The following is a 12,270-nucleotide window of genomic DNA, read 5'->3' on the forward strand; positions in this document are numbered from 1 at the left end:
TAAGAAGTTTCACGAGGTTTCGTGAGACTAATTTGCACATAGGGTCACATGCATAGCACCCACGCAATGCAGCAAATTAAAAAGGTACGAAAACAACGCGTATCAATATATCAATGCGCTGCCCTTGATTACGGCAGTCCTGATATGTTCCATGCAGCTTGAATACGTTAAGCCATGCCATACCATACCATACCATACCATACCATACCATACCATACCATACCATACCATACCATACCATACCATACCATACCATACCATACCATACCATACCATACCATACTATACCATACCATACCATACCATACCATACCATACCATACCATACCATACAAACTGGAAAAGACTACAAAAAATTCCCTTTTGTTTCAATAGAATTTCTGTGTGGTTTTTGACGGTGAACCTGTTGCGACAACAGACATTTCTGTAGTGACATCAGAATTTTGTATAGCTACAACAACAGAAGTACTGCAGAACAAGAGCGTACAGAAACGTATTACATAATAACTACAAATATATGAAAAGTACTACGGAAGTGCAGACAAATAAGTAATTACGGCAGAAGTAGAGAATATTGTGCAGTATTTTTGACAAAGTTCTCTCATTGTTTTTGACTGCTGGGGTACCATACCATACCATACCATACCATACCATACCATACCATACCACACAATACCATACCCATACCACACCATACCCCTACCCATACCCATACCCATACCATACCATACCATACCCATACCATACCATACCATACCATACCATACCATACCATACCATACCATACCATACCATACCATACCATACCGTACCATACTATACCATATACCATACCATACCAGACCCTATCATGACATACCTCCGTTCCATGAATTTTGATTTTTTTATATACTGTACAAAGCTACAAAACTATACGGCCGTGTAGCTTTTTCCCTCGTCAAGGTCCGAACCAGCTGCTTCCGCACGGTTAAAAACAGGTGATAAAGGAAAGTCCGGTCCTGGTACCTTTCATTCGAATGGAATCGTGTTCGAGCCTCGAGGTTATGTACCGTTGTAAAAAAAATAAAATGGAAACGGCAAGAGGCACCAACAAAAAGAGCATTCAATCCGCTACCATAGGTAGAGGACGTGGGGCCCATGGAAGAAACGCAGGAGAGAAGAAATAAAAAAAGTACGGTTGGGAAGGTGGACTCCTGAAGGATTCAGGCCTCGCGACAAAAAACCTACTTACCTGCCAGTCGGCTTATGGTAAAGTTGATGTATAGCTTAAAAAAGGGGATTCAATCATATTTTATTTCTTCAAAGAAACATTTAGCGTATAATTTAAAACGTTAAAATGTGATAGTAAGGATGAAAAGATGGCCGGTCTCAATTATTATGCTTATAAATCTATGCATAACTACGGAATAATTTTATTAATCCCTGCAAACAAGGTTTCTATACCACGTGAAAAAACAAAAATCAGATTAAGCGCGCAGGGTATGTTAGCGGAGGAAAATTATTATTTCTGCTATCTCGAGCAGAAAAGCTTTATTTAATGGGTGATCTGGATTCAGATCATTAGTTAATAATGGTCGTGATGGATTTTATGCTCATTTGCTGATCGGTGATCAGAATACGCAATTGCAGCAAACTAGTAGGCTTGGACTACACACAGTAATCAGTAAATTCTTAAACCATGCATGTAGGCGTGCTTCAGCCAGCTCCATCGGCGTCAGCTTAGATTTGCCGTCGACTCTGAGAAGAAAATATTCCCTGAAATGCTTGCTGCACGCAGGAAAGCGTGAACTTTTGTCCATTATCAGGGTGAATATCCATTACACTCGCAGCTTTCATCTTCTGGATTGAAAACGGAGCTTGCATCGAGTTCCGTCGCGTACATACGGCATGAAAGCGCTTAAACATCACCTACTCTGATAAACGCATAAATAACGTCCCGCGGTTGCCGTGAATACTCATGATGAAAATGTGCAACTCAGGTACGTACTACATGCTGACAGGAAACACGCACGCACGCACGCACGCACGCACGCACGCACACGCACGCACGCACGCACGCACGCACACACACACACACACACACACACACACACACACACACACACACACACACACACACACACACACACACACACACACACACACACACACACACACACACACACACACACACACACACACACACACACACACACACACACACACACACACACACACACACACACACACACACACACACACACACACACACACACACACACACACACACACACACACACACACACACACACACACACACACACACACACACACACACACACACACACACACACACACACACACACACACACACACACACACACACACACACACACACACACACACACACACACACACACACACACACACACACACACACACACACACACACACACACACACACACACACACACACACACACACACACACACACACACACACACACACACACACACACACACACACACACACACACACACACACACACACACACACACACACACACACACACACACACACACACACACACACACACACACACCGCTGTTACGCTCCCTGTGCCTTCAACAAAGCAGAATTTTTTTTCCCCCATACCCTCTCCTCTCACAGGAAGATGCCCATGGTGGCGCAAGATTGACAGTATGGCTCGAATGCCGGGGCTGGCATTCAATTTTTGCCTGATGTACAACAGCGCCTCATAATCTGGATTTACATTGTAGGTCTCGCATAACCGTTAAATATATGCCAGAGGCAAAATTTACCTGACCTTCGATATCTGGCTCAATTGAATCAAACCACGAAGCTCGGGTCATGCCTACGTGTCATCTCCATTCTATAAATTTGCAATTGCACTAGGTTGTAACTTTTATTTTAATTGCTTTTAAATCAAATTACATAGATATTCATTTTAGTTTCGTCTTTTGACATACAAATGACTTACTCAGCGCTAGTCAATGTGTGGAACACAAAGAAAAATGAAAAAGGGTTGAGACTTCTTATTTTGCGTTGCGTTCTTGAAGCCTTCTCTACAAGTACACAATGTGCGACAGTCATTTCTTCATTTTATTTGGTTAGATGTCTTGTATATCATTTTGTACACATGGTTTCTAATTACTATGTGTTCTTTGCTGATGCTATCTAAACGACGCACCTTCTGGCCCAGTGTTGCTGTGAAGGGACACATTTTTTCCCCCGCTGTTTTTTCAGGTGTATGTACAGCTTTTATCAAAGTTTACAGCCCAGGGGGTCTAGTTCTGAGCGATACTATGTGGCACGTAATGCATTCCCAGGTTTCCATACTTGCTGAAGGCAAGAAGGGTTTTCGTCCTACCCTCTCCAATGGCTAGGACTTCCGCGATTAATACAAAAATCCTTTCCTTTCTGACGCTCCGAAGCACGTGACAATATTATACGGCTTAAAAGCAAACCGTCTGGGCGGTAAACTTTTGATAAAGGCTGTACATATGCACTACAAGCGTACTAGCTTGAATTCAAGTGTTTCTTGGGGCTTGCGAACTATATCACTTAGGCCCGCGTTTAATTGATCATGTTGTTAGGAAACATCTGAAAACATTTTTTTTATTTCAGCGCTAGGTGAATGAAAATTGTACAAATTTTTGAACTTAATTAATTTTCTCTTTAAAAATTTGTTTTTGTTTAAGCCAACTTGACGCTTTCGTGTTAAAAATTCCATGCGCGACTGAAAAACAGGGCAAGCTTGTGCAGGTTTTGGATATGACAATATGCGTCAAAGGGCAGCGCAAATCCTTTCTTTTCTAGAACTCTACTGTGCACAACTGGTCAAAGTAAGGTCATTCCCTTGACATACATCATTTTCAGACAGTTCTATATCTAGTGTATCGTTTTCAGTGGCTATAGAGCCTGTACATTAAAAAAAAAATTGGGTAAAAAAAAAATGTCGCTCATTGCATTGAAACCTATACATTGCATCGTACTCACCTTCAAAATTATGCATACCATATTTGGACTTGATAGGTCCACAAAAGGTTTACGAAATTTTGTCTGAAAAAAGCTATGTTAGGCTCAAAATATGTGTATGAGAAAAACACGACTGAAAGGTATAAAAAGGCACAGATAAAAACTATTTTGGCAGTGAAATTTTTTATTCTCATTATTCTTACTTCATGGGAGTTTGATGTGGGGAAGCCAACCTTAGGCAGAAAAAAACATAAATCTACTAGCTTGCAGAAGCCTGGTCGTGCGTGACGCACTTGATTTGACGCATCACGCCCATGAAAATGGGTTCGATCTGCATCTTTCATAGCCGCCGCGAGTGATCTAAGATTTTTGTTAACTTCCCGATAATTTTTGGAAGCTCTTGATTTATATTTCAAAGAGGAACGATAAACTCTGCAAAATAGCCAACATTGCCAGCCTTCGATTTTGAAAACAAAACTGCGATTTTTCGATGTGCGTTTGCCATTAAGTGCAAACGCATAATATACTGTTCAAAAAACGGCCAGTGGTCACTCCTTATTGTCAGACACCTCCGGCTACTTCCCGAACCTGCTGATGTGGAATGGCTACGATTTCGTGAATAACACGCAGAGGCTTAACAAACAAAGAAGACTTGGCGAACGTTTGGCCAGTCAGAAAGCAGGTGAAAGTGCTGCAAAGCTATCCAAGGCAGCCTCAAGAGAGCAGAGTTGTAAAATTGCCCGTCATACAACCTTTTTCAAACATTTCATTGAAATATCGATGATGGAGAATCTCTAAGTTCGTTTGCCTGGAAGTCTGATTCGTACTGTCATCGCTAATGTCACCTGCATTCCCTTTCTAAACTCTCAGGTGACTGGCGAGATAGCAGAAAAGATGCACTTCTTCTACTTCCTGGTGTACCGCTACGGAGTGTGCGTGCCTTCTACCTGTTCTCGAGAGGACGTCGAGACCATCGCCGCTAGCCGTGAGTTCAGCTTGTGCTCTTTCCGTGGCGTCACCATTGCACCGAACCATAGTTGCCGTTCGTGCCGGCTTTGCAGCGCGACCCTCGACTTCGACCGAGACGCCCTCCCAATGGGGAGTCCGCCACGGCACTGTTGGTCGCCGCTTCTGCGATGCACCCGTGTGCGTGCCTTGAAAATGCAACGGCAGCTTTCGACGCACGCTTCCTAGATTTCGAGCCTGGATCGAAGCGTGGGTCTCCAGCTGAGCACACGATTTCGTTGGGGTCGTCGGCAGAGGCGGCAGTAGTGCCCTTTGCCAGGCGCTGCGGCCCGTCGTGTGACACGCCGCGGTGTTTGGGTTTTGCCCGTCCATAAGGCTTATACCCTGTTGCACATCAGCGTGTGTAACGTCGCGGCTGCCGATTAATGTTTCGGGGCCGGTGATGTAAGAGGTTATGTGTGAACCAATGCGCGCGGAGTTAAGCTCCCCTGTGCGAAGCTGGAGAGTATGCACGTATTTCAAAGTGATTCTGGCGCTCTGCTATAGAAGCTCCAAAGCGGAACATAATTGAAAATGGAAACGTTTGGGAAGTGCACGGAAGGCGCTATTTTAGAAAAGCGATGTTGGTGTATGATGTTCTAAAAGACATGTCGCAGTAAAAAAATTAATTTTGTTTGCCCCCCTCCCTCCTAAAAAAAAATCTCCATTCTGGGCACATGTTAAACCTCGCAGGCTGGAAATGCTTCTACCTGTCTCTGCGTTGCTTTATATTTCTTCTCTTTTTAACCAGTGCACTTCTTGAAAGCAAGCATTTGTGCACAGAAATGAAGGTAGGTAGCGGGAATATAAATAGCATGGATCTACGCTCGTAAGTGGCATTTAAACGTGAGGTTAGTCCAATATGAATACTGCATTACAGCCTAATTTCTCTACTCGTTGAATAATATTCGGGGGGGGGGGGGGAAGCGACCAAACCTTGTTTGGAACTGTTGACCAGGTTGCTCAGTGAAAGCTCTGTGTTTCAGTTCAGTTCAGTTCAGGCGTTCAGTCGTGTCCGACTCTTCGTGACCCTATGGACCATGTCACGCCACGCTTTCCGGTCTCTCACTATCTTCTTAACATCACATAGCTTCATCTGCAATGCCTCGAGAATGCCATCTAACCATCGCGTTCGCTGCCTACCCCTTCTCCGGCGACCCTCAACCTTTCCCAACATCAAATCTTTCTCCAGCGACTCCTCTCTTCTCATCAGATGACCAAAGTAGCTGAGCTTTAACTTTAGAATTTGACCCTCCAATGAACACTCAGGGTTTATGGTCGACAATATCGACTGATTTGATCTTCTGGCAGTCCAAGGAACTCTTAAGAGTCTTCGCCAGCACCACAATTCAAACGCGTCAATTCTTCGGCGGTCAGCCTTTTTCACAGTCCAACTCTCGCATCCATACATCACAACTGGAAAGACCATAGCACGGGTTATACGGATCTTGGTTGGCATACTAATGTCTCTGCTCTTTACTAGGCGGTCAAGGCTAACCATTGCTCTCTTTCCCAGAAGCAGGCGTCTCCTAATTTCATGGCTGCAGTCTCCTTCCGAGGTAATCTTGGCGCCCAAGAACAGAAAATCTGTCACAGCTTCCACTTCTTGTCCATTGATGCTTCAGGACTTGATAGGGCAAGACGCCATGATCTTCGTCTTTTTAATGTTCAGTTTAAGCCCAAACTTCTCACTCTCTTCTTGTACGCGCATCAGAAGTCTTTTGAGTTCCACTTCACTTTCTGCCATTCAAGTGGTATCATCCGCATATCTAAGGTTGTTGATACGTTTTCCAGCAATCTTCACTCCAGCTGAAGACTCGTCCAGACCGGCCTTTCTCATGATGCACTCTGCATATAGGTTAAATAGGCAGGGCGACAGTATGCAGCCTTGCCTCACCCCTTTCTCAATCGGAAACCAATCAGTAAGACCATGCCCAGTTCTGACTGTGGCTTCTTGCCCTTCATAAAGGTTCCTGAGGAGACAGATGAGGTGAATTGGAACTCGCATCTCTTGGAGAGCTTGCCACAATCTGCTGTGATCTACGCAGTCAAACGCTTTCGCATAATCAATAAAGCAGAAGTAAATGGGTTTCTGGAACTCTCTTGCTTTTTCCATGATCCAGCGAAGGTTGGCAATTTGGTCTCTAGTTCCTCTGCCCTTGCGAAACCCAGCTTGCACGTCCGGAAGCTCCCGATCCACATACTGCTGCAGCCTACCTTGCAGGATTTTTAACATCACCTTGCTAGCATGCGAAATAAGCGCGATCGTGCGGTAGTTGGAACAATCTTTGGCACTGCCTTTCTTTGGAATGGGGATGTAAACTGACCTCCTCCAATCCTGTGGCCACTGCAGGGTTGTCCAAATCTTTTGACATAATGTATGCAGTGTGTTAACAGCGTCGTGGTTGAGGTTTTGAAGCAACTCAGCTGGAATACCATCAATTCCGCTAGCTTTGTTCTTAGCAAGGCTGGCTAAGGCCCTTTCAACTTCACTCTTCAGGATGCCCGGCTCGAGATCAGTAATCACAGCCGTCCTATGTTGGGTTTGCACATCCGGGTCCTTCTTGTACAGTTCTTCTGTGTATTCCTGCCACTTCTTTATCTCTGAGGCTTCAGTGAGGTCCTTGCCTCGTTTGTCCTTTATCACGCCCAGCTTAGCACAGAAGCTTCCTTTGATATCTTTGATTGTCTTATACAGAGCTCTTGTGTTCCTTAATTGGCTGTTGTCCTCAACTGCTTGACACTGTATGTTCAGGAAGGCATTCTTATCTCTCCTTGCTATTTTCTGAAAATCCGCATTGAGAACCTTGTATCTTTCTCTTTCCCCCATACCTTTTGCCATCCTCCTTTCCTCAGCTATTTGCAAAGCCTCTTCAGATAACCAGTTTGCTTTTTTGCATTTCTTTTGCTTTGGAACTACCTTAGTAGCAACTTCTTGTATTATATCACGAACATCAGTCCACATCTCTTCGGGCTCTTTGTCTTCTAGATCTAATTCTTGAAATCGATTCCTCACTTCCACCGCATATTCTAATGGAATCTGATCCAGATCATACCTGAAAGGCCTTCTAGTTTTCTGCGTTTTCCTCAATCGAAGCTTAATTTTGGCAACAAGAAGTTGATGATCGGTGCCACAATCGGCCCCAGGCCTTGTTTTTACTGCTTGTATAGCGCTTCTCCATCTCTGGCGGCAAATAATATAATCGATCTGATTCCTGTACAGACCGTCCGGTGAAATCCATGTGTACAGGCGCCTCTTGTGCTGTTGAAAATGAGTATTCGCTATGGTCAGGTTGTTTTCTTGACAGAACTCTACTAGCCTCTGCCCAGCTTCATTTGGCTTACCAAGACCGAACTTGCCTGTAATTCCGGATATTTCATCACTCCCGACCTTAGCATTCCAGTCTCTTATGAGAAAAACGACGTCTGATGATGGGGTGCGGTCTAAAAGGCATTGTAGGTCCGCATAAAATCTCTCAACGTCAGCTTCTTCAGCAGCAGTGGTCGGTGCATAGACTTGGATAATTGTTATGTTGAAAGGGTGACCTTGGATCCGAAGTGAAATCATTCGGTCGTTTTTGGGGTTGTACCCTAGCACTGCTTTGCACATTCTTCTGTTTACTATGAGAGCGACCCCATTCCTTCTCTTGGATTCGTGCCCACAATAAAAGACATAATGGTCGCCGGAGTTAAATTCTCCCATTCCGGTCCACTTGAGCTCGCTGATACCCAAGATATCAATGTTCAATCTGTCCATTTCTCGCTTGACGATATCCAGTTTACCTTGCGTCATAGATCTTACATTCCATGTTGCTATGTGATATATCTCCTTGCAACATCGGACTTTCCGGTCGCTTCCCGACACATCCACAACTGAGCGTCCTTTTGGCTTTAGCCCAGCCGCTTCATTCGTCCTGGAGCTACTAGGAATCGCCCTTTGTTCATCCCCAGTAACATGTGGGACGCCTTCCAACCTGGGGGGCTCATCTTCCGGCGCAATATCGATAATGGTATTGTGACTGACCATAGGGTTTTCTTGGCAGGAAATACTGGAGTGGGTTGCCATTACCTTCTCCAGTGAATCACATTTTGTCAGAACTCTCTGCCGTGACCTGTCTATCTTGGGTGGCCCTACACAGCAGAGCTCACGACTTCATCGAGTTTCGCAAGCCCCTCCGCCACGACAAGGCAGTGATCCAGTGAATAAAGCGAGCGGGCACAGAGTATTATTGCACATCACGCACACAGCGGAACCTTGCAAAATATGGGACAAGAAAGGGGGAAGAAATTTGGGGACACTTGAGCTCTGCCTTATAAGAGGATAACACCGCAGAGTTAATGGCTCCTGGCTCCCCTTGGGAATCTTCGTTGACGTACACGCGCTTAGCCACCCGATTAATTAATTAATTAATTAATTAATTAACTTAATTGTTATAGCCGGCATTAACGAGATCGCGTTGAAGTTAGAAAATTGAGCGTTGGCGTTGCTGTGGAATATGGTGGCTGGCAGCTGACATAGTAGGGCGCTGGTCAGTTGCGCTTCGTCACGGAGGCGCCTTGGTTACGCGGGTCGTTATGTCGGGTGGTATTTCACGCAATGTGGCGTTTGACGACACATGCTGAAAAGTATTTTTCGAGACAATAGAGGCACAAATTAAGACGTTAGTGATTAAGCGAATTGCAATTGTACGCGAACGAAGATAAACACCCGTTGCGTAAACGGCATAACATATAAGCTGCAGCAATTTTCGGAACACGCAGCGAAGCAACGATAGTGCTAACGCGCTTTCGGCAAGGTGTTCAGTGCTAATCGCCGTATCGACATTATCTCGAATCTGTTTGATGGCTCTGTTGGAAAAAGGGGAATCTTTGCGCAGTGGAAATGCCGTTCCCACTCTTTCTATTCCGCATAAGGTGCTGGGTTTTCACCTTGCCCTCGCCTAGGAAAAATAGAAAAATCAGAAGATTTCGCTGTCAACTGTTAAAATTGTCGAGAATTTGGAAGAATTTCAGATCGAGAAATCACGAAGAAGAGCATCAGAACATTGGTAATAGAGTAAATTCGCATGGCAGCGCAGCACGTGTTAGTGCTCCAACGCCTTTCAGTCCACAAATACTTCCTTGCTCACGTTTCATTATGCTCGCTATAAATTAGCGTCAAAGATTGCAGTGCTGGTTTGTTCTTTAAAGCTGAAAAATTACTATTTGCTCGCGGAAAGCAGTGATTGCTGCTAGTTAATGGGTTGGCAGTGTTGTTGAATTACCTTCCCGAAATAAAAAAATCCGAGAGCACTGTGGAATCTACACTGCAGAAATACGAAATCCTGAGCGTTGCTGGTGCACACGGTGCGTCACGTTCGCCCTCATTATTGTTATGAACTAAATGCGCCGTAATTATCATTGCTAATGTCATCATTGTCATTATCACCAAGGGCAGCGTCGTTGTTATCGCTACTGTGATTCTAACTGTAGACAAGGGTAATTATGATGCGCGTTTCAGGATCCCGGGTGTGGCGCAGTTCAAGTGTACTTATGTAAAATCAGGTAGTAAAGAAAGAAAAACCCGGGCGTGGCGCTGTTATTTAAAGCTCTCGCTCGGGGATTTGAGGGACGGAGGTTTGATTCCCAGTGGAGACAGGATGTTTATTTTTCTGATGACGTTAGTTTCGTCCTCATTCGGTGATGACGTCGACTGGCAGCTATAGTGTGACTGAACGAACTGCGACAGTGTGTATATATATATATATATATATATATATATATATATATATATATATATAGCTCTGGTAAAGTTTCCTTTAGGTTTACAGCAGTTGCATGACCCCTCTCTATTGCTCCCGTACGAAAACGTTCAGGTTTTCTGGGATTGATTTCGGAGATGACAAAAAACTAACAACTATGGCTTCCTTGAAGAGGGCTCATAATAAATTTGAACACCCTCTACTTCCTTACAACCACTTTTGACCGGGTAAGGTGTAACTAGGTGCTTAATTATTTGTAAGCGACTTTTCCTATCGCTTTTTTTTAGTTCTTCACAAAAGTATGTGTTTTGTATGTTCAGACAAAGTTTAGACTCGAAACAGTAGGCTTCTTGCTGTTTCTTGCCCTTCCTTCTTTTCCTACGTATTATGCTTCGTTCGTTGTGCTTTCTTGAAAGCGCTGATTTATGGTTGCCGTTTTTCTTTAGCTGACACTTGTCTGACACCGTTAAAAATCAGAAATTCGCCTGGCTTTGCAGCACTTTGGGTCGCAATAGCTTGGCAGCACTTTTTTCGAAGTAATTGGAGCCTACTTCTTGCTGCCGAGAACAAGAATATAAGGCTGTAACACTCCTGCGAGGTTCGTTTCCTTCTGTTCCGGGAGGAGAAAACGATACTTTGAAGCTGTGTAAACTCAGACACTCCTCACTTTACCACTCCAGCTTATTTCACTGAACGCAGAAGCTGAACATCGCTTAATTTAAAGCCCTCAGGATGAAGTGCTTCTTTTAAAAAATAATCATACAAAAAGACGTACCAGGGCTCCTATGGAGTTGTTTAATTGGTAACACAAAACCAGTACTTTATAAGTATGCCTTTGGGAGCAATTTTCTCCAAGACGTTTAATGCTTTAATGTGACCCCGTTCATTACCTTTTATTGTCTTAATGTTTGTTGTTTATTTTATTACAGTCGTCAAGTCTGCAGAGTTCGAAGTAAAGGTTTCTAACTGCGAAGACAAGGATGAGAACGCGAAGCTCAATGCGGACCAGACGGCCATCGTGTAAGTGTGCATACCGTCGTTCTTCAGACTTCTTTCGGGGAGGTAGGAAAACACGGTCATGTCTGAGAACGAAGTTAAAAACGAAAGGCGCCTTGATATTAGTAGACTGGAACGCCTTTCTCGGGAGTGCTCTTTGGAGGAGTTTAGCGCGCAATTCAATTCTCTCTTCGTATTGCACATTTATTTTCAAGTATGTGCGCTCCTGCTTGAGATTTTATTTCCAGGGCTTTTTTCCTGAAGAAAAAACTCTAGGGTCAGGGCGAACAAACGGATAACTGGCGCATGACGAAGGCCCTGTTCGATGTTTTATGCGAAACGGGTTAGATTCCGGCCTGTGACATTTGCGTCCGCTGTGAAGTGAGTGAGTATCACACGTGCATACGCGCTTGTGCTGAAACATGTGTCAGTGCACTTTGAGCTTCTTCTGCTGACGTGCCTGGTGTGCGTGCTTCAGCGTTTGTGTCGGCACATGTGTTCAGTGACAAGTTGTGCGTGTCCAAGACATATGCGGCATGTTGCCTTCTAC

General features: G+C 44.3%; 1 protein-coding gene across 4 annotated transcripts in view; it reads left to right on the plus strand.

Moving 5' to 3' along the window:
• LOC146172100 (nose resistant to fluoxetine protein 6-like) overlaps positions 1–12,270 on the plus strand; it is a 248,137-nt gene that overhangs the window by 177,478 nt on the left and 58,389 nt on the right. For all 4 annotated transcript variants that reach the window (XM_084585943.1, XM_084585944.1, XM_084585945.1 and 1 more), the window contains exons 3-4: positions 4,849–4,963; positions 11,654–11,744. In XM_084585943.1, coding sequence (XP_084442069.1) covers positions 4,849–4,963; positions 11,654–11,744 — 206 coding nt within the window. The remainder of the gene's footprint in view (positions 1–4,848; positions 4,964–11,653; positions 11,745–12,270) is intronic.

This window comes from Amblyomma maculatum, unplaced genomic scaffold (assembly GCF_055883805.1).
Source record: "Amblyomma maculatum isolate TAMU_Amacu unplaced genomic scaffold, ASM5588380v1 scaffold_13, whole genome shotgun sequence".
NCBI classification, from domain to species: Eukaryota; Metazoa; Arthropoda; class Arachnida; order Ixodida; family Ixodidae; genus Amblyomma; species Amblyomma maculatum.